Source organism: Hypanus sabinus, chromosome 29 (genome assembly GCF_030144855.1).
Source record: "Hypanus sabinus isolate sHypSab1 chromosome 29, sHypSab1.hap1, whole genome shotgun sequence".
NCBI classification, from domain to species: Eukaryota; Metazoa; Chordata; class Chondrichthyes; order Myliobatiformes; family Dasyatidae; genus Hypanus; species Hypanus sabinus.
In genome coordinates, this window is record NC_082734.1 from 5609048 (window position 1) to 5634957 (window position 25910).

The 25910-nt window shown below is 41.3% G+C and overlaps 1 protein-coding gene across 2 annotated transcripts in view; it reads right to left on the bottom strand.

Moving 5' to 3' along the window:
- Positions 1 to 25910, bottom strand: part of LOC132382917 (receptor-type tyrosine-protein phosphatase H-like) — a 115705-nt gene that overhangs the window by 41532 nt on the left and 48263 nt on the right. For both annotated transcript variants that reach the window (XM_059953477.1, XM_059953478.1), the window contains 6 exons: positions 24806 to 25084; positions 22156 to 22434; positions 19507 to 19785; positions 16858 to 17136; positions 9967 to 10245; positions 7314 to 7592 (listed from right to left, as the gene is read on the bottom strand). In XM_059953477.1, coding sequence (XP_059809460.1) covers positions 7314 to 7592; positions 9967 to 10245; positions 16858 to 17136; positions 19507 to 19785; positions 22156 to 22434; positions 24806 to 25084 — 1674 coding nt within the window. The remainder of the gene's footprint in view (positions 1 to 7313; positions 7593 to 9966; positions 10246 to 16857; positions 17137 to 19506; positions 19786 to 22155; positions 22435 to 24805; positions 25085 to 25910) is intronic.

The window sequence follows — 25910 nt, forward strand, 5'->3', positions numbered from 1 at the left end:
CCAAGAGAGGTTAAATAATGTGGTTGGGTACTGCGCCTATATCAAGGTGAGTGCTATTCTTAGGCTTTGTACATGGATAAGCAGTTACCTTGCCGTCCGATAGAAATATCTGATGTCATCTTGCATAAACTTGATTAAAATCTGTCTTATTACCATTGGATGTTAAATGAACTGATGCTCACTTTATGGCATAAACTTTTTTTATTCATTCATTTACGGGATGTGAGCGTCACTGGCTAAGCCATCCCTAGTTCCCCTTGAGAGGATGGTGATCAGCTGCCTTCTTGAACCGCTGCAGTCCCTGAGGTGTAGGTACACCCACAGTGCTGTCAACATCGTTGACTGCTGTTGAGTTGTCGACTCATGGTGACTCTATGGATGGTGTAGCTGTCCGTAGTGCTTTTGTGGCAAGCTACAGAAGTAGATTGCCAGGCCTTTCTTCCACGCAGATGCTGCTGCTGCCCAGATGGGTCCAGCCGGATTTGAACTCGTGACCATCTGCCTCAAAGTCCAGTGCTGATGCCACTACACCATCAGCCAGCCCAAACCTACCTACCCCAATATTCTTAATTTCCTTTTCAAACAAAATTGACTTCTGTTAAGTTCCTGTTGCTAGATATACAAGACAGCTGCAAATTTTTCTGCTTATCTTGGCGTGGAATGACGACAGGGTTGATTTCTTTTCCAGTCCTGAGGAAGGGTCTTGGCCAAAAACATCAAATGTTCACTCTTTTCCATAGACGCTGCCTGATCTGCTGAGTTACTCCAGCATCTTGTGTGTACTGCTTATCTTGGTGTTCATTTTCAAACCATGCAGCACCGTCGCAGGCTAGCACAGTTTCCATGTTTTTACACCTCTGGTTCCTTTGTGGTATTACAACAAAATAAATGGCAGTTGCACGAAATGCAACAGCAGTCTCTGCATCAGCTGAGATTAATACACAGCTTTGTATGGGGATCAGCCAAGTACAGCATCCGCACCGAAGTGAAACTGTGCTCTGTCCACACTCTTGTATGTGTCACGACAGAGAACAACCTTGCCAAGCTGTCGCCATCCCACACCACGAGCCTCCAGAAGATCCTCCTTATTTTCCAGCCAAGAAGGATCTCCAACCATGCCCTGCTCCTTCTGTGTCATCAAAAGGACACAGCCAAAATCATGAGGAAACGTTGGAGATGGATTGGGGACGTGATGAGAAGAGAGGCCAACTCCATCATCAAGACAGCATCTCATTGGACCCCTGAAGGACAGAGGATGCACAAGAGACCAAAGACAACTTGGTGCCGTAGCATAGAGGCAGAAATGAGGACCCTGAACCACACCTGGGGGGAAAAGAGGAGATGGCCCAGGACAGACACAGATGGAGGACCTTCATTGCGGCCCTAAGTACCGCCAGCATAACAGGCAGCAACTAATTTTGTAAAGTATCAGCTGGCCACAACCTGATACTCATATTCTGAAGGTCTGGGACTCTCCTCTGACCTATGCTTATCTGCATGCCCATCCATTCTGCACAGCCATCACCTGCAGCTCAGTCAGGACTTGTTACGATGAGCTGTGACTACCTTGTAGATCTGAGCCCCCACACAGTCTGTCCTCAGAGTGCTGTTGCTGGTTCCTCAGGCATTTACCCTTGTTGGTCAACCAATTGCCTTCAGGATCTCAGATAAAAATCTCCCAGGGTGTGGGATCCTCTTTAATGTGGAATGGTTTCACATGGAAATCAGTCCTTGAAATATCGAGTACATATGCACGCAGAAAAATGGGCACCAAAATTTTATTTTTATTCAGAACTGCCTGGTAAACAAGAGCACCCTGTGATAATTATTCCAGTAATGGCTGGTTCAGACATAGTGATTAGCTTTCTTTTTCACACACGTGTATGAAAACATTCTCCAAGGGGACCACAGAATGATTGAGGTGTGCCTCAGAGACCTTGAGGGCTATGTTGACTGGAGTCAGAGCTTCATGATTCGGCTCTTGGTGGGGACACCCATGCCAAACAGGTCAAAGGGTAGAGGACAGATTAAGAGTGGTCCACCAGTCCACCGGGTTCTGGGGTTCAGCTCAGGGCCAACAACCTTGACTGGTCAAACAAAACTGTAATTATAAACAGCAATGAAGAATCCTTCTACATCTGAGTGCGACGGTATTCCTGAGTCTCCACCCGGGACTTACATGAATGACGAGTGAAAACGGAGAGGAAGCTATTGACAGGATGCAGGAAGCCCTGAAGACTGCCAGAGATGGAGGACCTTCATTGCTGCCCTGTACACCAGTGGTGTAAGATGGCCAGTAACTCAGAATTAATTAATGAATTGAAAATACACGTGGACTAAGATGTTATCTGTCCTGATGATCAGTGGGATCATCAGTTGATCTGCCACCTGTCCTCAGGAGTTTCGGCCCGCTTATGATCAAGACTCCCTCGAGGTGGTGGGCCAGCAGAGCACTACCTCCCACTGATGAGCTTAACAGCTTGGCATCTGCCTCTCTCAGAGTTGTTGGTTGCTTCCATCCAACAGATAGTCTACTCTTCAGGTACCTATGCAGCTACTGAAGAGTTTACAAAAGATGGATACACTGTCTGACTATCTGCCACTCTGGACGTACGTAGTCCACACCCATGATGATCCTGCCTCATATCAAAACATACAGTGAAATGTGATGATTTGCCTTATTGGCTCAGCACAATCCGAGGACTGCGCTAAGGCAGCCCACAAGTGTCGTCGTACATCATGATGACAACATAGTATGTCCATACCTCACTAACCCTAACCCATAGGTCTTCGGCGTATGGGAGGAAACCTGAGCACCTGGAGGAAATCCCACAGAAACAGGGAGAATGTATGAACTCCTGACAACGGGAATCAGCCCTATTCGGTGATTGCTGGCACTGTAAAGCGATTGCACTAACCAGTACGCTTCTGTTATTGACCGCGGCACTGGAGCAGGTACTGACTCTTATAAAACTACTTACTTGTGGTGTTTGTCACCTCCTCAGGAGAGCTCACTGTATGACATAACCAACTTAACCCAATATTAATTCCTTTGGTTATTGAATATGAATGCAAATTTCTGCTGCAGACCATGCTAGGTTTTTGCAAAGTATTCAAATGCACCAAGCCAAGCTTCATTCCTTAAAATTTAGTGGCTGATTTTCATACCAATCACAGAATCACACTATTATGTCTCCTTCTTTTCACACCACTTGTTCCCTTTGAGATTTAAACAAAGCAAACTGTGGCTGCCTGGAATACAATAGCAGTCTTTGCACTAGCTGAAAGATGTAATCCGGATCAAGTTTAATGTCACCAGCATCTGCTGTGAAATTTGTTGCTTTGAGGCTGCAGTACAATGCAATACATAATAAAACCAATAAATTACAGTACAATACATGATAAATGTAGAAAAACTTTATGTATATTAAATAGGTGTTTATAGGTTCATTGTCCGTTCAGAAAACTGATGGTGGACGGGAAGAAGCTATTCCTGAAACATATTTTGTTTTTCTTTATTTCTCTCTCTCTCTCTCTTCAGGCTCCTGTGCCGCCTCCCTGATGGTAGCAATGAGAAGTGACTACGTCTTAGGTACAGAGGAGATGTCAGGAATAAGTTTTTTATGCAGAGAGTGTTGAGTGTGTGGAATGGGCTGCTGGCAGCGGTGGTGGAGGTGGATACAATAGGTTCTTTTAAGAGACTCCTGGATGGCTACATGGAGCTTAGAAAAATAGAGGGCTATGGGTAAGCCTAGGTAGTTCTAAGGTAGGATCATGCTCGGCACAGCTTTGTGGGCTGAAGGGCCTGTATTGTGCTGTGTCCCTTCTTCAGGACTGAGGAGGAAGGGGGAAAATGCTGGAAAAGGGGAAGGAGCTGGCTGGAAGGTGATAGGTGAAGCCAGGTGGATTGGAGAGGTCAAGGCCTGGAGAAGAAGGTATCTGAAGGGAGAGGAGAGTGGACCATGGGAGAAAGGGAAAGAGTTGGGGACCTAGGAGGATGTGATAGGTAGGTGAGGGTAGGGGCAAGGTCAGAGTGGGGAATAGAGGAAGAGGGTGGTGGGGGTGGGTAATTCTTCTACCGTAAGGAGAAATCAATATTCATGCCACCAGGTTAGAGGCTACCCAGATGGAATAGGTTTACACCTCCATGCTGAAGGTGGCTTCATCACGGCACAAGCGGAGGGCATGGGCATGGACCAACATGCCAGAATGGGAATGCCAAAGGGAATCAAAATTTTTGGCCACCGGGAAGTTCTATTTGTGGCAGATAAAGCAGTCCCCACAATGAGTTTTCATCTTTTCATATCTCTAGTTCTTTTTGGTACAGCCGCCGAGATGAATGCATAGTGTACGAAACCATCTCAAATGGCCAAATTCATGTTGTGAAGAGCTGAGACCTAAGACTCTAGGAGTCTCAGAAGAAAGGGAAGCAGGAGGTGGGCTCCAGGGGGAGATGATAGGCAGGTGAGAAGTGGTGAGAGGCCAGAGTGAGGATAGAAGAGATTTGAAAGTAGTGGGGGGGGGGGGGTGAAATGCGAATTGATAGGAGAAGACCGGAGGGGGTGGGATGAAGCTAAGAGCTGGAAAGGTGATTGGCAAAAGTAATACAGAGCTGGAGAAGGGAAAGGATCATGGGACGGGAGGCCTAGGGAGAAAGAAAGGGGAAGGGGGAGGAGCACCAGAGGGAGGTGGAGAACAGGCAGTGTGATGGGCAGAGAGAGAGAGAGAGAAAAAAAAACAAACTAAATATATCAGGGATGGGGTAAGAAGGGGAGGAGGAGCATTAACGGAAGTTAGAGAAGTCAACGTTCATGCCATCAGGTTTGGAGGCTACCTAGCTAGTATATAAGGTGATGTTTCTTTACGCCCAGAATGTCGTCTCCACACCCCTCTGCCCACGAGAGGACTGCAGTGAGGAGGAGTTGGTGACCCACCTCTTTGCACACCGTGGGTTCGCGGAGAAGGTGTGGAGGAGCATGGAAGGGGCAGTGTCGAGGTTCATTCCCAGCAGCTGCGTAACAGAGGACTCTCTGATCTACGGGCTGTTCCCGGGGACGCACACCGAGACCAACATCCAGTGCTGCTGGCAGATCATCAACTCGGTGAAAGATGCTCTTTGGTCGGCCCGAAACTTGATGGTCTACCAGCACACGGAGATGTCCGTGGGGGAATGCTGCCGACTGGCACATTCTCAGCTGCAGGAGTACGTGCTGAGGGACACACACAAACTTGGTGGGGAAGGACCACATTCTAGGGTTCTTCTCCCGTGGGAGTTGAGGGGTGTGGGGTTGGGGTTATACCCCCTGAATGTAAATATGAAAGAACAAAGTGCCATGTGGGTGGCAAAACTTTTGAACTTTGAAAATGTAAAGACAGTAATGGTACCAACTGTAAAGAATTGAAAGTCTTTGAATGGTTATTGTATATAATTATATTTTTGAATAAAGTATATTTTGTTTAATTTAAAAAAAGGTGTTGTTCCTCCAACCTGAGTTTGGATTCATTTTGTCAGTAGAAGAGGCCATGGATAGACATATCAGAATGGGAATGGGATGTGGAATTAAAATGTGTGGCCACTGGGAGATCCTGCTTTCTCTGGCGGACCGAGCGTAGGTGTTCAGCGAAATGGTCTCCCAGTCTGCGTCGGGTCTCACCAATGTATAAAAGGCCACGTCGGGAGCACCGGACACAGTATACCACACCAGCCGACTCATAGGTGAAGTGTCGCCTCACCTGGAAGGACTGTCTGGGCCCCTGAATGGTGGTGAGGGAGGAAGTGTAAGGGCAGGTGTAGCACTTGTTCCACTTACAAGGATAAGTGCCAGGAGGGAGATCGGTGGGAAGTGATGGGGGGGAACGAGTGGACAAGGGAGTCGTATAGGGAGCGATCCCTGCGGAAAGCAGAAAGCGGGGGGGAGGGAAAGATTTGCTTGGTAGTCGGATCCCGTTGTAGTGGAGAATTATATGTTGGACCTGGAGGCCGGTGGTGTGGTCGGTGAGGACAAGGGGAACCCTATCCCGAGTGGGGTGGCGGGCGGATGGGGTGAGGGCAGATGTGTGGGAAATGGGAGAGATGCGTTTGAGAGGAAGGTTTTGCAGGAACTGGGACAGATGTAGAGGAGAAAGGTGGGTGGGGAAGAGCATTTCTACCAGAAGAAGAATTGGATATTATTGCCATTAGGTTGGAGGCTCCCCAAACAGAATAGAAGTTGATGCTCTTCCACCCTAAGGCTTCAGCTTGGCACAAGAGGAGGTCATGGACTGGCATGTCAGAGCTGGAATGGGAAATGGAATTAAAATTTGTGGCAGATGAAGGGGCCCTCAATCTTAGTTTTCACCTTTTCATACATCTAGTTCTTTTTGTATTTAACCAAAAGTAAAGATAATGGAAATGAAGCTGTAGTCCATACAGCAGCCGAGATGGATGCATAGTGTAGGAAACGATCACTCAAACGGCCAAATTCATGTTGTGAAGGGACTCTTGTCCAAGCTGGGTAAATCTGATGCCCTCTGCTTGCCATCACCTGTACCTCAGCCAATACATATTATCATGAGTTGTGACTATCCTGTATCACCGGCCAGTGGGGAAGTGGCATCTCGAACAGTCTTGTTACGAGTGGTCCCACGCTCAAATCCGGCCATCTCTTTGCACACTTTCCATCTGTGCTGAGTTGAGTATAAAACTAATAACTCGGCCTCATAAAGAACAGACAAAAATGCTAAATAAATGGCACGGTTGCCATCTAATGCACCACAAGGGCAGAAAGGAACAACAAGAAGAAGTGGCTGTCTCCTAACTCTACCTGACAGAAGAGTAAGGAGAATTAAATAGTTGTTACACTGGATCCAACACAGCATAAAAACCATAAGATAAACAACACAGTATTAAAAATATAATAATATCAGAACTGTTGTTGATTGAGACAGTGGAGAAGGTATTGACCCTTACAGAATCACTTAAGAGGAAGGTGGGCGGTGAAGAGTTTTTCTACCAGAAGGAGAAAGTGATATTTGAAACATAGAAAACATACAGATGCTTCCTAATTGTTCCTAATCATGTTCCTAATTCATGCCATTTGGTTGGAGGCTACCCAGTTGGAATAGAAGGTCTCGATATTCCACCCTGAGGCTTCAGCTTGGTTCAAGAGGAGGTCATGGACTGACATGTCCGAGCTGGAATGGGAATGGGAATTAAAATTTTGTGCCACCGGGAAGTACTGATTGTGGCAGATGAAGGGGCCCTCATCTTAGTTTTCATCTCTTCATGCCTGTAATTATTTTTGTATTGAAAGAACCCTTACAGAATTACTTACTTGTGGTGCTTGTCACCTTCACAGGAGAGCTCAGTGTGTCCTCCGGAGTTACTGACACAACCGATAGTGTGTACTGATCTCCAGAATCCAGGCCTGTCGCTGTGAAATTTGTCTGGCCTTTTGTTGTGTTGTGGATCGAACTGCTACCGTTAATCACATTAGTGACTGTAATTCTGTAGGTATAGTTAACAGCTCTTGTATCAGTTGGCTGTATCCATTCAATTGTTAATAAATTTGTTGTCCTGTTTACTGCTTTAAGTCCAGTGACTGGTGATGGATCTGTCAAGAGAAAAGCCAAGTGGTGGTTAATTATTGGAAGACATCCTCCATCCTGATTGCTCTTGGATAGTGTGACCTTTTCAAGGTGTGTGGTATTCTTTGGCTCTGTGTATGGATAAGCATTGGCCTCACAGTCAGGCAGAAATATCTGACATCATCTGGGATAAATATAATTAAAAATTACCTGGAGACTCTCCAATGGGAGAGTGTGTACTGTGAGACTACTGCACTGTTGGAGAATACGATCAATACTGGTGACTTTGAGAATATCAGAGGATTTGCAATTAAGAGATGGTCATTCGATCACCTCTCACACCTGTCCCAATAACAACACATGTAAAATGCCTGAGAAACTCAGCAGGTCAGGCAGCACCTATGTAAATGAATAAGCAGTTGATAGTTTGGACCAAGTCCCTTCTTCAGGACTGGAAAGGAAGGAGAAAGATGCCAGAATAAAAAGGTGGGGAGAGGAGAAGCAGGATAGCTAGAAAGTGATAGTTGAAGCCAGATGGTTGGGAAAGGTAATGTTCTGCAGAAGAAGGAACCTGATAAGGCAGGGAAGTGGACTACAGGAGAAAGTGAAGAAGGAGATGGAGTCCAGGGGGAAGTGATAGGCAGGTGAGAAGCAGTGAGAGGCCAGAATGAGGATAGAAGAAGATAGGAGGTAGAGAGAAATTGTTTTCCCAGAAAATGAAATTGAGGATTCATGCTATCAGGTTGTTATCTCAATATTCCCAATATCGCAATATTCTTCATTCCAATAATTCTCAATGTGAATTCGAATATCTGTTGCAAATTGAGCAAGAGACTTGCAAGATGTTGCAACACTCTGTTTATTGAAGTTGCGCCAAACTTCATTACTGAAAATCACGGCATTAATTATCACAATGTGCTCCTCAATCTTAGGCCAGCTAAATGGATTTCTTGTTTTTACACTACTTTTAGTAGTTCCTTATAATATTAAAAAAGATCATCATCTAGTAGAAATTTGATTAAAATCCTCATTAATATTAGTGAATGTTGCCAAATGTGCAAGTAACTTGCAAATTGATCTAACATTCTGCTTATTGAAGTTCAGCCACTCTTCATTTCTCAAAATCTAAATGTTACTTATCACACCGTACTGTTTAATCAAAAACCACTACAATGAGTAACACGAGAAATCTGCAGATGCGGGAAATCCAGAGGAATGCACACAAAATGCTGGTGGAATTCTGCCGGTCAGGCGTCATCTGTGGCGATGAATAAGCAGTCGACATTTTGGGCAGAGTCCCTTCTTCAGGACTGAGAAAGAAGGGGGAAAATGCCAGACAAAAAAGTTGGGGCAGGGGTAGGAGTCTCGCTGGAAGGTGATTGGTGAAGCCAGGTGGATGGAAAAGGTAAGACTGGAGAAGAAAGAATCTGATAGGAGATGAGTGAAGACCATTGGAGAAAGAGAATGTGTTGGGGACCTAGGGGGAAGTGACAGGTAGATGCGAAGAGTTGAAAGGTTAGAGTGGGGAATAGAGGAGGAAGGTGGGTGGTGAAGAGTTTTTCTACCAGAAGGAGAAAGTGATATTTGAAACATAGAAAACATACAGACCCTTCAGCCCACAAAGGTGTGCCAATCATGTTCCTAATTCATGCCATTTGGTTGGAGGGTACCCAGTTGGAATAGAAGGTCTCGATATTCCACCCTGAGGCTTCAGCTTGGTGCAAGAGGAAGTCATGGACTGACATGTCCGAGCTGGAATGGGAATGGGAATTAAAATTTTGTGCCACTGGGAAGTACTGATTGTGGCAGATGAAGGGGCCCTCATCTTAGTTTTCATCTCTTCATGCCTGTAATTCTTTTTGTATTGAAACAAAGTTAAAGATAAAGGAAATGAAGCTGTAGTCCATACAGCAGCCGAGATGGATGCGTAGTGTAGGAAACCATCACTCAGACGGCCAAATTCATGTTGTGAAGGGACTCTTTTCTGAGCTATGCTCATCATATTGCCTTCCAGTGGGGAAGTGGCATCTCCAACAGTCTTGTTACGAGTGGTCCCACGCTCAAATCCGGCCATTTCCTTGCACACATTCCATCTGTGCTGGTTTGAATATCAAACTAATAGCTCGGCCTCGTAAAAAACAGACAAAAATGCTAAATAAATGGCATGGTTGCCATCTAATGCACCACAAGGGCAAAAAGGAACAACAAGAAGAAGTGGCGGTCTCCTAACTCTACCTGACACAAGAATAAGGAGAATTAAATAGTTGTTCCTCTGGATCCAACACAGCATAAAAAACCATAAGGTAAGGAACACAATAAGAATATTAAACATAAAATAATATCGGAACTGTTGTTGACTGAGACAGTGGAGCAGGTATTAACCCTTACAGAATTACTTACTTGTGGTGCTTGTCACCTTCACAGGAGAGCTCAGTGTGTTCTCCGGAGTTACTGACACAACCGATAACATGTACTGATCTCCAGGATCCAGGCCTGTCGCTGTGAAACTTGTCTGGCCTTTTGTTGTGTTGTGGATCGAACTGCTACCTTTAATCACATTAGTGACTGTAATTCTGTAGGTATAGTTATCGGCTCTAGTATCAGTTGGCTGTATCCATTCAATTGTTAATAAATTTGTTGTCCTGTTTACTGCTTTAAGTCCAGTGACTGGTGATGGATCTGTCAAGAGAAAAGCCAAGGGATGGTTAATTATTGGGAGACATCCTCCATCCTGATTGCTCTTGGATAGTGTGACCTTTTCAAGGTGTGCGCTATACTTTGGCTCTGGGTATGGATAAGCATTGTCCTCACAGTCAGGCAGAGATATCTGACATCATCTGGGAAAAATATAATTAAAAATTACGTGGTGTTTCTCCGATGAGAGAGTGTGTACTGTGAGACTACTGCACTGTTGGAGAGTATGATTAATACTGGTGACTTTGAGAATATCAGAGGATTTTCAATTAAGAGATGGTCATTTGATGACCTAACACATCTGTCCCAATATCAACACATGTAAAATGCCTGAGGAACTCAGCAGGTCAGTCAGAACATATGTAAGTGAATTAGCAGTTGATAGTTTGGACCAAGTCCCTTCTTCAGGACTGGAAAGGAAGGAGAAAGATGCCAGAATAAAAAGGTGAGGAGAGGAGAAGCAGGATAGCTAGAAAGTGATAGTTGAAGCCAGATGGTTGGGATAGGCAATGTTCTGGAGAAGAAGGAATCTTTTTTTTAAACTTTTTTTATTGCATTTTTAAATGGTTACAAAGTATGAAAAAACAATGCATATAACCCTTACCCCCTCCCCTTAACCCCTCCCCCCTAACTGCCCTATAGAAAAAAAAAGAAAGAAAGAAAGAAAGAAAGAAAGAAAGAATGCCTGGTTGTTGGAAGATCTCCACATGCTCCATGGAATTCGTAATAACTTTAATATGTATATTTATTTCTTTCCCCTAATAACCAATTGTTTCATCTTCAGAGCATCTATATATTTAATCCTGTCTTTTGTAAATAAGGGCTCCAAATTTTCAGAAATGTTTCATATTTATCTCTTAAATTATAAGTAATTTTTTCTAATGGAATACAACCATAGATTTCTTTCTTCCAAGAATCTATACTTAAATGTGTATCCGATTTCCAAGTAACTGCAATAGCTTTTTTGGCTACTGCCAGTGCAATTTTTATAAATTCTTTCTGATACTTATTTAGTTTAAGTTTCGGTTTTATCCCTTCAATATTACCTAGTAAAAATAATATTGGATTATGAGGAAATTGTGTTCCTGTAATTTGTTCCAGTAAAAGTCTTAAATTTGTCCAAAAAGGTTGAATTTTAGAGCAAGACCATGTCGAATGTAAAAAAGTACCAGTTTCCTGGTTACATCGGAAACACTGATTCGATAAATTTGGATTTATTTTTTTTATTTTTTGTGGTGTAATATATAATTGATGTAGAAAATTATACTGCACTAATCTTAACCGAACATTTATTGTATTTGTCATACTATCAAGACATAGTCTTGACCAATTTGTTTCTTCAATTTTAATATTCAAATCACTTTCCCATTTTTGTCTTGACTTATGGACTCCTTGTTTAATTACCTGCCTTTGAATCAAGTTATACATGCAAGATATAAATTTTTTAATATTTCCTTTTTGAATTAAAATTTCTATTTCATTAGATTTCGGCAATAACATTGTTTGACCTAATTTTTCTCTTAAATACGCCCTTAATTGAAAGTAACAAAATAAAGTGTTGTTTGATATTTTATATTTATTCTTTAATTGATCAAATGACATTAATATACCTCCTTCAAAACAATTCCCTATATATCCAATCCCATTTTGAATCCAATTATATAAAAGTTGATTGTCCATTGTGAAAGGAATAAGTCTATTTTGAATTAAAGATCTCTTTGCTAATAAAGATTTTTTTGTCTCATCATCAACATTTATCTTATTCCATAAATCAATCAAATGTTTTAATATAGGAGATTCTTTCTTTTCCCATATCCATTTAGATTCCCATTTGTATATAAAATCTTCTGGTACGTTTTCTCCTATTTTATCTAATTCTATTCTAATCCATGCCGGTTTATCTTTCTCGAAAAAAGATGCAATAAATCTAAGTTGATTTGCTTTATAATAATTCTTAAAATTTGGAAGTTGTAATCCTCCTAGATCAAATTTCCATGTCAATTTTTCCAACGATATTCTTGACATCTTACCTTTCCAGAGGAATTTCCTCACATATTTGTTTAACTCTTGAAAAAACTTCTGGGGTAATTGTATTGGTAATGATTGAAATAAATATTGTAATCTAGGGAATATATTCATTTTTATAGTATTTACTCTACCTACTAATGTTATTGGTAATGCCATCCATTTTTCAAGATCTTCCTGAATTTTTTTCAAAAGTGGTAAGTAATTTAATTTGTATAAGTTTTTTATATCATTATCAACTCTTATACCTAAATATTTTATACCATTTGCTGGCCATCTAAATTGAGTTATTAATCGACATTGATTATAATCTCCTTTAGTAAGAGGTAAAATTTCACTTTTATCCCAATTTATTTTATAACCCGATATTTTCCCATATTCTTCTAGTCTATAAGATCATTTGCGTAGTGAATGTAATGGATCTGTTAAATAAAGTAGAACATCATCAGCAAATAAGTTAATTCTTCCTGATTAACTCTGAAACCCTTAATATCTGGGTCCATTCTAATTAATTCAGCTAGTGGTTCTATTGCCAACACAAATAAAGCAGGTGATAGTGGGCAACCTTGCCGAGTTGATCTTGTTAACTGAAATGATGTTGAAATTTGACCATTTGTCACTACTTTAGCTTTGGGATTAGTATTTAAGGTTTTAATCCATTTTATAAATGATGTTCCTAGTCCATATTTTTCCAATACCTTAAATAAAAAATCCCATTCCAATCTATCAAATGCTTTTTCTGCATCTAAAGCAACTGCCACACTCATTTCCTCCCTCTTTTGTGCTAAATGGATTATACTAAATAACCGAGTTACATTATCTGCCGATTGTCTATTTTTGATAAATCCTGTTTGATCCATATGCACTAATTTTGGTAAGCATTTAGATAATCTATTAGATAAGATTTTTGCTATTATTTTATAATCGGTGTTTAATAAAGAAATAGGTCTATATGATGCTGGTTTTAAAAGGTCTCTGTCTTTTTTTGGCAATACTATTAAAATAGCTGTTGAAAAAGATTCTGGAAGTTTATGCGTTCTTTCCGCTTGATATATTAACTCCATAAAAGGAGGAATTAATAAATCTTTAAACTTTTTATAAAATTCAGGTGGAAAACCATCTTCTCCTGGAGATTTATTACTTTGAAGTGATCCCAAAGCTTCTTCAACTTCCTTCAATGTAAAAGACATACCTAATCCCTTCTGTTCTTCTGTATTTAATTTTGGAAGAGTTATTTGTGATAAAAATTCTTCTATCTTAACGTCATCATTCTTTGATTCTGATTTATACAACTCAGAATAAAAATTCTTAAAAGCCTCATTAATTTCTAGAGGTTTATAAGTAATTTCATTCACTTTTGTTCGAATTGCATTTATTGTTTTAGAAATCTGATCTGTTTTTAACTGCCATGCAAGAACTTTATGTGATCTTTCACCTAATTCATAATATCTCTGTTTAGTTCTCATAATTGCTTTTTCTGTTCGATATGTCTGGAGTGTATTATATTTTAACTTCTTATTAATAAGTTGTCTTCGTTTTTCTTCTGTCATATTTCTTTGAGATTCTTTTTCTAATTTTATAATCTCTTTTTCCAATTGATCTATTTCTATCATATATTCCTTCTTAATTTTAGAAGTATAACTTATTATCTGGCCTCTCAAATATGCTTTCATTGCTTCCCACAATATAAATTTATCATCAACTGAATGTAAATTTGTATCTAAAAAAACTGAATCTGCTTTTTCATAAAATCACAAAAATCTTGACGTTTTTGTAAAATTGAATTAAATCTCCATCTATAAATTGATTCCTCTTTATCTATCATTATCATTGTCATTATTAAAGGAGAGTGATCAGACAATATTCTTGCTTTATATTCCACGTTTTTCACTCTATCTTGAGTATTTGTTGATAATAGGAAAAAATCTATCCTTGAATATGTTTTATGTCTATTTGAATAGAATGAATAATCCCTTTCTTTTGGATTGATTCTTCTCCATATATCAATCAAATTTAAATCTTTCATCAATGATAGAGTTAATTTTGCTACTTTTGATTTTGTAATAGCCTTTGTTGATCTATCTAAAACTGGATCTAAACAAAAATTAAAATCTCCACCTATTAATATTTTATCATGTGCATTAGCCAAATTCAAAAAGACCTCCTGTATAAATTTTACATCATTTTCATTTGGTGCATAAATATTCATAAGAGTCCATAGTTCTGAAAAAATTTGACAATGTATAATTAAATAGCTTCCTGCCGAATCAATTAATACATTTTGTATTTTAATTGGTAAATTTTTATTAACCAAAATTGCAACTCCTCTTGCCTTTGAGTTAAATGAAGCTGCAATAACATTTCCAACCCAGTCTCTTTTTAATTTCTGATGTTCTATATCCGTTAAATGAGTTTCTTGTAAGAAAGCTATATCTATTTTCATTTTTTTAATGTATGTTAAAATTCTTTTTCTTTTTATTGGTCCATTAAGCCCATTAACATTAAAACTTAAAAAATTCAATAAATTAGTCATTATTTTTATTTATGTTACTCCAATCTATAATAATACCTAATCTTTCAACTTTCATTGTATCCTGGGAAATCTTTTTAGAAGTCTCCATGTTGCTATGTGTGTCCACACCAATCATCCAGGCAAAAGAATAGAAGAAAAATAGAAAATAAAGAAAAAAACAAAATACCCCCCTACTAACGTTGTGAAAGAAAGGAAACACAACATTGAGAAGAAGGAATCTGATAAGGGAGGTGAGTGAACTATAGGAGGAAGGGGGAGGGTTACAGTGGGAGGTGATAGGCAGGTGGGAAGTGGTGACAGGCCAGAGTGTGGATAGAAGAAGATAGGAGCTAGAGGGAAATTCTTTTCCCAGAAGATGAGATTGAGTATTCATGCTATCAGGTTGTTATCTCAATATTCCCAATATCGCAATATTCTTCATTCCGTTAATTCTCAACTTGATTTCAAATATCTGTTGCGAATTGTGCAACGGTCTTGTAAGTTGTTACAACACCCTGTTTATTGAAGTTGAGCCAAACTTCATTCTTCAAAAGCATAGCATTAATTTTCACAGTGTGCAGCTCAGTCTTAGACCAGCTAAATCAATTTCTTGTTTTCACACTAATTTTTGTAGATCCTTTTAATATTAAAGCAATTATCATCTAGCATAAACTTGATTAAATACTTCATTAATATTAGTGGATGTTGCCAAATGTGCAAGTACGTTGCAAATTTTTGTAACATTCTGCTTACTGAAGTTCAGCCACTCTTCATTTCTCAAAATCTAAATGTTACTTAGCACACCGTGCTGTTCAATCAAAAACCACTACAATGAGTAACACGAGAAATCTGCAGATGCGGGAAATCCAGAGCAACGCACACAAAATGCTGGTGGCATTCTGCCGGTCAGGCAGCATCTGTGGAGAGGAATAAACAGTCGACATTTCAGGCAGTGTCTCTTCTTCAGGACTGAGAAGGAAGTGGGAAAATGCCAGACAAAAAAGCTGTGGCGGGGCAGGAGTCTCGCTGGAAGGTGATAGGTGAAGCCAGGTGGATGGGAAAGGTAAGAGACTGGAGAAGGGAGAATCTGATCGGAGACGAGTGCAGACCATTGGAGACAGAAAATGTGTTGTGGACCTAGGGGAAGTGACAGGTAGATACGAAGAGTTGAAAGGTTAGAGTGGGGAATAGAGGAGGAATGTGGGCGGTTAAGAGTTTTTCTACCAGAAGGAGAAAGTGATACTTGAAACATAGAAAACTTACAGACCCTTCGGCCCACAAAGCTGTGCCAATCATGTTCCTAATTCGTGCCATTTGGTTGGAGGGTACCCAGTTGGAATAGAAGGTCTCGATATTCCACCCTGAGGCTTCAGCTTGGTGCAAGAGGAGGTCATGGACTGACATGTCCGAGCTGGAATGGGAATGGGAATTAAAATTTTGTGCCATCGGGAAGTACCGATTGTGGCAGATGAAGGGGCCCTCATCTTAGTTTTCATGTCTTCATGCCTGTAATTCTTTTTGTATTGAAACAAAGTAAAAGATAAAGGAAATGAATCTATAGTCCATATAGCAGCCGAGATGGATGCATAGTGTAGGAAACCATCACTCAGACGGCCAAATTCATGTTGTGAAGGGACTCTTTTCTGAGCTATGCTCATCATATCGCCTTCCAGTGGGGAAGTGGCATCTCCAACAGTCTTGTTACGAGTGGTCCCACGCTCAAATCCGGCCATTTCCTTGCACACATTCCATCTGTGCTGGGTTGAGCATCAAGCTAATAGCTCGGCCTCGTAAAAAAGCAGACAAAAATGCTAAATAAATGGCACGGTTGCCATCTAATGCACCACAACGGCAGAAAGGAACAACAAGAAGAAGTGGCGGTCTTCTAACTCTACCTGACACAAGAATAAGGAGAATTAAATAATTGTTCCTCTGGATCCAACACAGCATAAAAAACCATAAGGTAAGGAACACAATAAGAATATTACACATAAAATAATATCGAAACTGTTGTTGACTGAGTCAGTGGAGCAGGTATTAACCCTTACAGAATTACTTACTTGTGGTGCTTGTCACCTTCACAGGAGAGCTCAGTGTGTCCTCCGGAGTTACTGACACAACCGATAGCGTGTACTGATCTCCAGGATCCAGGCCTGTCGCTGTGAAATTTGTCTGGCCTTTTGTTGTGTTGTGGATCGAACTACTACCTTTAATCACATTAGTGACTGTAATTCTGTAGGTATAGTTAACAGCTCTTGTATCATTTGGCTGTATCCATTCAATTGTTAATAAATTTGTTGTCCTGTCTACTGCTTTAAGTCCAGTGACTGGTGATGGATCTGTCAAGAGAAAAGCCAAGGGATGGTTAATTATTGGGAGACATCCTCCATCCTGATTGCTCTTGGATAGTGTGACCTTTTCAAGGTGTGCGCTATACTTTGGCTCTGGGTATGGATAAGCATTGGCCTCACAGTCAGGCAGAGATATCTGACATCATCTGGGATAAATATAATTAAAAATTACGTGGTGTTTCTCCGATGAGAGAGTGTGTACTGTGAGACTACTGCACTGTTGGAGAATATGATCAATACAGGTGACTTTGAGAATATCAGAGGATTTTCAATTAAGAGATGGTCATTCGATGACCTAACACATCTGTCCCAATAACAACACATGTAAAATGCCTGGGGAACTCAGCAGGTCAGTCAGAACATATGTAAGTGAATTAGCAGTTGATAGTTTGGACCAAGTCCCTTCTTCAGGACTGGAAAGGAAGGAGATGATGCCAGAATAAAAAGGTGAGGAGAGGAGAAGCAGGATAGCTAGAAAGTGATAGTTGAAGCCAGATGGTTGGGATAGGCAATGTTCTGGAGAAGAAGGAATCTGATACGGGAGGTGAGTGAACTATAAGAGGAAGGGGGAGGGTTACTTTGGGAGGTGATAGGCAGGTGGGAAGTGGTGACAGGACAGAGTGTGGATAGAAGAAGATAGGAGCTAGAGGGAAATTCTTTTCCCAGAAGATGAGATTGAGTATTCATGCTATCAGGTTGTTATCTCAATATTCCCAATATTGCAATATTCTTCATTCCGTTCATTCTCAACTTGATTTCAAATATCTATTGCAAATTGTGCAACGGTCTTGTAAGTTGTTACAACATCCTGTTTATTGATGTTGAGCCAAACTTCATTCTTCAAAAGCATAGCATTAATTTTCATAATGTGCAGCTCAGTCTTAGACCAGCTAAATCAATTTCTTGTTTTCACACACTAACTTTTGTAGTTCCGTTTAATATTAAAGCAATTATCATCTAGCATAAACTTGATTAAATACTTCATTAATATTAGTGGAAGTTGCCAAATGTGCAAGTACGTTGCAAATTTTTGTAACATTCTGCTTACTGAAGTTCAGCCACTCTTCATTTCTCAAAATCTAAATGTTACTTATCGCACTGTGCTGTTCAATCAAAAACCACTACAATGAGTAATACGAGAAGTCTGCGGATGCGGGAAATCCAGAGGAACGCACACAAACTGCTGGTGGCATTCTGCCGGTCAGGCAGCATCTGTGGAGAGGAATAAGCAGTCGACATTTCGGGCAGTGTCTCTTCTTCAGGACTGAGAAGGAAGAGGGAAAATGCCAGACAAAAAAGCTGTGACAGGGGCAGGAGTCTCGCTGGAAGGTGATAGGTGAAGCCAGGTGGATGGGAAAGGTAAGAGACAGGAGAAGGGAGAATCTGATAGGAGACGAGTGCAGACCATTGGAGACAGAGAATGTGTTGGGGACCTAGGGGGAAGTGACAGGTAGATACGAAGAGTTGAAAGGTTAGAGTGGGGAATAGAGGAGGAAGGTGGGCGGTGAAGAGTTTTTCTACCAGAAGGAGAAAGTGATATTCGAATCATAGAAAACATACAGACCCCTCGGCCCACAAAGCTGTGCCAATCATGTTCCTAATTCATGCCATTTGGTTGGAGGGTACCCAGTTGGAATAGAAGGTCTGGATATTCCACCCTGAGGCTTCAGCTTGGTGCAAGAGGAGGTCATGGACTGACATGTCCGAGCTGGAATGGGAATGGGAATTAAAATTTTGTGCCACCGGGAAGTACCGATTGTGGCAGATGAAGGGGCCCTCATCTTAGTTTTCATGTCTTCATGCCTGTAATTCTTTTTGTATTGAAATAAAGTTAAAGATATAGGAAATGAATCTGTAGACCATAGAGCAGCCGAGATGGATGCGTAGTGTAGGAAACCATCACTCAGACGGCCAAATTCATGTTGTGAAGGGACTCTTTTCTGAGCTATGCTCATCATATCGCCTTCCAGTGGGGAAGTGGCATCTCCAACAGTCTTGTTATGAGTGGTCCCACGCTCAAATCCGACCATCTCCTTGCACACATTCCATCTGTGCTGTGTTGAGTATCAAGCTAATAGCTCGGCCTCGTAAAAAAGCAGACAAAAATGCTAAATAAATGGCACGGTTGCCACCTAATGCACCACAACGGCAGAAAGGAACAACAAGAAGAAGTGGCGGTCTTCTAACTCTACCTGACACAAGAATAAGGAGAATTAAATAGTTGTTCCTCTGGATCCAACACAGCATAAAAAACCATAAGGTAAGGAACACAATAAGAATATTAAACATAAAAAAAATATCGAAACTGTTGTTGACTGAGTCAGTGGATCAGGTATTAACCCTTACAGAATTACTTACTTGTGGTGCTTGTCACCTTCACAGGAGAGCTCAGTGTGTCCTCCGGAGTTACTGACACAACCGATAGCATGTACTGATCTCCAGGATCCAGGCCTGTCGCTGTGAAATTTGTCTGGCCTTTTGTTGTGTTGTGGATCGAACTGCTACCTTTAATCACATTAGTGACTGTAATTCTGTAGGTATAGTTATCGGCTCTTGTATCATTTGGCTGTATCCATTCAATTGTTAATAAATTTGTTGTCCTGTTTACTGCTTTAAGTCCAGTGACTGGTGATGGATCTGTCAAGAGAAAAGCCAAGGGATGGTTAATTATTGGGAGACATCCTCCATCCTGATTGCTCTTGGATAGTGTGACCTTTTCAAGGTGTGCGCTATACTTTGGCTCTGGGTATGGATAAGCATTGGCCTCACAGTCAGGCAGAGATATCTGACATCATCTGGGATAAATATAATTAAAAATTACGTGGTGTTTCTCCGATGAGAGAGTGTGTACTGTGAGACTACTGCACTGTTGGAGAATATGATCAATACTGGTGACTTTGAGAATATCAGAGGATTTTCAATTAAGAGATGGTCATTCGATGACCTAACACAACTGTCCCAATATCAACACATGTAAAATGCCTGGGGAACTCAGCAGGTCAGGCAGCACCTATGTAAATGAATAAGCAGTTGATAGTTTGGACCAAGTCCCTTCTTCAGGACTGGAAAGGAAGGAGATGATGCCAGAATAAAAAGGTGAGGAGAGGAGAAGCAGGATAGCTAGAAAGTGATAGTTGAAGCCAGATGGTTGGGATAGGCAATGTTCTGGAGAAGAAGGAATCTGATACGGGAGGTGAGTGAACTATAAGAGGAAGGGGGAGGGTTACTTTGGGAGGTGATAGGCAGGTGGGAAGTGGTGACAGGACAGAGTGTGGATAGAAGAAGATAGGAGCTAGAGGGAAATTCTTTTCCCAGAAGATGAGATTGAGTATTCATGCTATCAGGTTGTTATCTCAATATTCCCAATATTGCAATATTCTTCATTCCGTTCATTCTCAACTTGATTTCAAATATCTATTGCAAATTGTGCAACGGTCTTGTAAGTTGTTACAACACCCTGTTTATTGATGTTGAGCCAAACTTCATTCTTCAAAAGCATAGCATTAATTTTCATAATGTGCAGCTCAGTCTTAGACCAGCTAAATCAATTTCTTGTTTTCACACACTAACTTTTGTAGTTCCGTTTAATATTAAAGCAATTATCATCTAGCATAAACTTGATTAAATACTTCATTAATATTAGTGGAAGTTGCCAAATGTGCAAGTACGTTGCAAATTTTTGTAACATTCTGCTTACTGAAGTTCAGCCACTCTTCATTTCTCAAAATCTAAATGTTACTTATCGCACTGTGCTGTTCAATCAAAAACCACTACAATGAGTAACACGAGAAGTCTGCGGATGCGGGAAATCCAGAGGAACGCACACAAACTGCTGGTGGCATTCTGCCGGTCAGGCAGCATCTGTGGAGAGGAATAAGCAGTCGACATTTCGGGCAGTGTCTCTTCTTCAGGACTGAGAAGGAAGAGGGAAAATGCCAGACAAAAAAGCTGTGACAGGGGCAGGAGTCTCGCTGGAAGGTGATAGGTGAAGCCAGGTGGATGGGAAAGGTAAGAGACTGGAGAAGGGAGAATCTGATAGGAGACGAGTGCAGACCATTGGAGACAGAGAATGTGTTGGGGACCTAGGGGGAAGTGACAGGTAGATACGAAGAGTTGAAAGGTTAGAGTGGGGAATAGAGGAGGAAGGTGGGCGGTGAAGAGTTTTTCTACCAGAAGGAGAAAGTGATATTCGAATCATAGAAAACATACAGACCCCTCGGCCCACAAAGCTGTGCCAATCATGTTCCTAATTCATGCCATTTGGTTGGAGGGTACCCAGTTGGAATAGAAGGTCTGGATATTCCACCCTGAGGCTTCAGCTTGGTGCAAGAGGAGGTCATGGACTGACATGTCCGAGCTGGAATGGGAATGGGAATTAAAATTTTGTGCCACCGGGAAGTACCGATTGTGGCAGATGAAGGGGCCCTCATCTTAGTTTTCATGTCTTCATGCCTGTAATTCTTTTTGTATTGAAATAAAGTTAAAGATATAGGAAATGAATCTGTAGTCCATAGAGCAGCCGAGATGGATGCGTAGTGTAGGAAACCATCACTCAGACGGCCAAATTCATGTTGTGAAGGGACTCTTTTCTGAGCTATGCTCATCATATCGCCTTCCAGTGGGGAAGTGGCATCTCCAACAGTCTTGTTATGAGTGGTCCCACGCTCAAATCCGGCCATCTCCTTGCACACATTCCATCTGTGCTGTGTTGAGTATCAAGCTAATAGCTTGGCCTCGTAAAAAAGCAGACAAAAATGCTAAATAAATGGCACGGTTGCCATCTAATGCACCACAACGGCAGAAAGGAACAACAAGAAGAAGTGGCGGTCTTCTAACTCTACCTGACACAAGAATAAGGAGAATTAAATAGTTGTTCCTCTGGATCCAACACAGCATAAAAAACCATAAGGTAAGGAACACAATAAGAATATTAAACATAAAAAAAATATCGAAACTGTTGTTGACTGAGTCAGTGGATCAGGTATTAACCCTTACAGAATTACTTACTTGTGGTGCTTGTCACCTTCACAGGAGAGCTCAGTGTGTCCTCCGGAGTTACTGACACAACCGATAGCATGTACTGATCTCCAGGATCCAGGCCTGTCGCTGTGAAATTTGTCTGGCCTTTTGTTGTGTTGTGGATCGAACTGCTACCTTTAATCACATTAGTGACTGTAATTCTGTAGGTATAGTTATCGGCTCTTGTATCATTTGGCTGTATCCATTCAATTGTTAATAAATTTGTTGTCCTGTTTACTGCTTTAAGTCCAGTGACTGGTGATGGATCTGTCAAGAGAAAAGCCAAGGGATGGTTAATTATTGGGAGACATCCTCCATCCTGATTGCTCTTGGATAGTGTGACCTTTTCAAGGTGTGCGCTATACTTTGGCTCTGGGTATGGATAAGCATTGGCCTCACAGTCAGGCAGAGATATCTGACATCATCTGGGATAAATATAATTAAAAATTACGTGGTGTTTCTCCGATGAGAGAGTGTGTACTGTGAGACTACTGCACTGTTGGAGAATATGATCAATACTGGTGACTTTGAGAATATCAGAGGATTTTCAATTAAGAGATGGTCATTCGATGACCTAACACAACTGTCCCAATATCAACACATGTAAAATGCCTGGGGAACTCAGCAGGTCAGGCAGCACCTATGTAAATGAATAAGCAGTTGATAGTTTGGACCAAGTCCCTTCTTCAGGACTGGAAAGGAAGGAGAAAGATGCCAGAGTCAAAAGGTGAGGAGCGGAGAAGCAGGATAGATAGAAAGTGATAGTTGAAGCCAGATGGTTGGGATAGGCAATGTTCTGGAGAAGAAGGAATCTGATACGGGAGGTGAGTGAACTATAAGAGGAAGGGGGAGGGTTACTTTGGGAGGTGATAGGCAGGTGGGAAGTGGTGACAGGACAGAGTGTGGATAGAAGAAGATAGGAGCTAGAGGGAAATTCTTTTCCCAGAAGATGAGATTGAGTATTCATGCTATCAGGTTGTTATCTCAATATTCCCAATATTGCAATATTCTTCATTCCGTTCATTCTCAACTTGATTTCAAATATCTATTGCAAATTGTGCAACGGTCTTGTAAGTTGTTACAACACCCTGTTTATTGATGTTGAGCCAAACTTCATTCTTCAAAAGCATAGCATTAATTTTCATAATGTGCAGCTCAGTCTTAGACCAGCTAAATCAATTTCTTGTTTTCACACACTAACTTTTGTAGTTCCGTTTAATATTAAAGCAATTATCATCTAGCATAAACTTGATTAAATACTTCATTAATATTAGTGGAAGTTGCCAAATGTGCAAGTACGTTGCAAATTTTTGTAACATTCTGCTTACTGAAGTTCAGCCACTCTTCATTTCTCAAAATCTAAATGTTACTTATCGCACTGTGCTGTTCAATCAAAAACCACTACAATGAGTAACACGAGAAGTCTGCGGATGCGGGAAATCCAGAGGAACGCACACAAACTGCTGGTGGCATTCTGCCGGTCAGGCAGCATCTGTGGAGAGGAATAAGCAGTCGACATTTCGGGCAGTGTCTCTTCTTCAGGACTGAGAAGGAAGAGGGAAAATGCCAGACAAAAAAGCTGTGACAGGGGCAGGAGTCTCGCTGGAAGGTGATAGGTGAAGCCAGGTGGATGGGAAAGGTAAGAGACTGGAGAAGGGAGAATCTGATAGGAGACGAGTGCAGACCATTGGAGACAGAGAATGTGTTGGGGACCTAGGGGGAAGTGACAGGTAGATACGAAGAGTTGAAAGGTTAGAGTGGGGAATAGAGGAGGAAGGTGGGCGGTGAAGAGTTTTTCTACCAGAAGGAGAAAGTGATATTCGAATCATAGAAAACATACAGACCCCTCGGCCCACAAAGCTGTGCCAATCATGTTCCTAATTCATGCCATTTGGTTGGAGGGTACCCAGTTGGAATAGAAGGTCTTGATATTCCACCCTGAGGCTTCAGCTTGGTGCAAGAGGAGGTCATGGACTGACATGTCCGAGCTGGAATGGGAATGGGAATTAAAATTTTGTGCCACCGGGAAGTACCGATTGTGGCAGATGAAGGGGCCCTCATCTTAGTTTTCATGTCTTCATGCCTGTAATTCTTTTTGTATTGAAATAAAGTTAAAGATATAGGAAATGAATCTGTAGTCCATAGAGCAGCCGAGATGGATGCATAGTGTAGGAAACCATCACTCAGACGGCCAAATTCATGTTGTGAAGGGACTCTTTTCTGAGCTATGCTCATCATATTGCCTTCCAGTGGGGAAGTGGCATCTGCAACAGTCTTGTTACGAGTGGTCCCACGCTCAAATCCGACCATCTCCTTGCACACATTCCATCTGTGCTGTGTTGAGTATCAAGCTAATAGCTCGGCCTCGTAAAAAAGCAGACAAAAATGCTAAATAAATGGCACGGTTGCCATCTAATGCACCACAACGGCAGAAAGGAACAACAAGAAGAAGTGGCGGTCTTCTAACTCTACCTGACACAAGAATAAGGAGAATTAAATAGTTGTTCCTCTGGATCCAACACAGCATAAAAAACCATAAGGTAAGGAACACAATAAGAATATTAAACATAAAAAAAATATCGAAACTGTTGTTGACTGAGTCAGTGGATCAGGTATTAACCCTTACAGAATTACTTACTTGTGGTGCTTGTCACCTTCACAGGAGAGCTCAGTGTGTCCTCCGGAGTTACTGACACAACCGATAGCATGTACTGATCTCCAGGATCCAGGCCTGTCGCTGTGAAATTTGTCTGGCCTTTTGTTGTGTTGTGGATCGAACTGCTACCTTTAATCACATTAGTGACTGTAATTCTGTAGGTATAGTTATCGGCTCTTGTATCATTTGGCTGTATCCATTCAATTGTTAATAAATTTGTTGTCCTGTTTACTGCTTTAAGTCCAGTGACTGGTGATGGATCTGTCAAGAGAAAAGCCAAGGGTTGGTTAATTATTGGGAGACATCCTCCATCCTGATTGCTCTTGGATAGTGTGACCTTTTCAAGGTGTGCGCTATACTTTGGCTCTGGGTATGGATAAGCATTGGCCTCACAGTCAGGCAGAGATATCTGACATCATCTGGGATAAATATAATTAAAAATTACGTGGTGTTTCTCCGATGAGAGAGTGTGTACTGTGAGACTACTGCACTGTTGGAGAATATGATCAATACTGGTGACTTTGAGAATATCAGAGGATTTTCAATTAAGAGATGGTCATTCGATGACCTAACACAACTGTCCCAATATCAACACATGTAAAATGCCTGGGGAACTCAGCAGGTCAGGCAGCACCTATGTAAATGAATAAGCAGTTGATAGTTTGGACCAAGTCCCTTCTTCAGGACTGGAAAGGAAGGAGAAAGATGCCAGAGTAAAAAGGTGAGGAGCGGAGAAGCAGGATAGATAGAAAGTGATAGTTGAAGCCAGATGGTTGGGAAAGGCAATGTTCTGGAGAAGAAGGAATCTGATGCGGGAGGTGAGTGAACTATAGGAGGAGAGGGGAGGGTTACAGTGGGAGGTGATAGGCAGGTGGGAAGTGGTGACAGGCCAGAGTGTGGATAGAAGAAGATAGGAGCTAGAGGGAAATTCTTTTCCCAGAAGATGAGATTGAGTATTCATGCTATCAGGTTGTTATCTCAGTATTCCCAATATTGCAATATTCTTCATTCCGTTAATTCTCAACTTGATTTCAAATATCTGTTGCAAATTGTGCAACGGTCTTGTAAGTTGTTACAACACACTGTT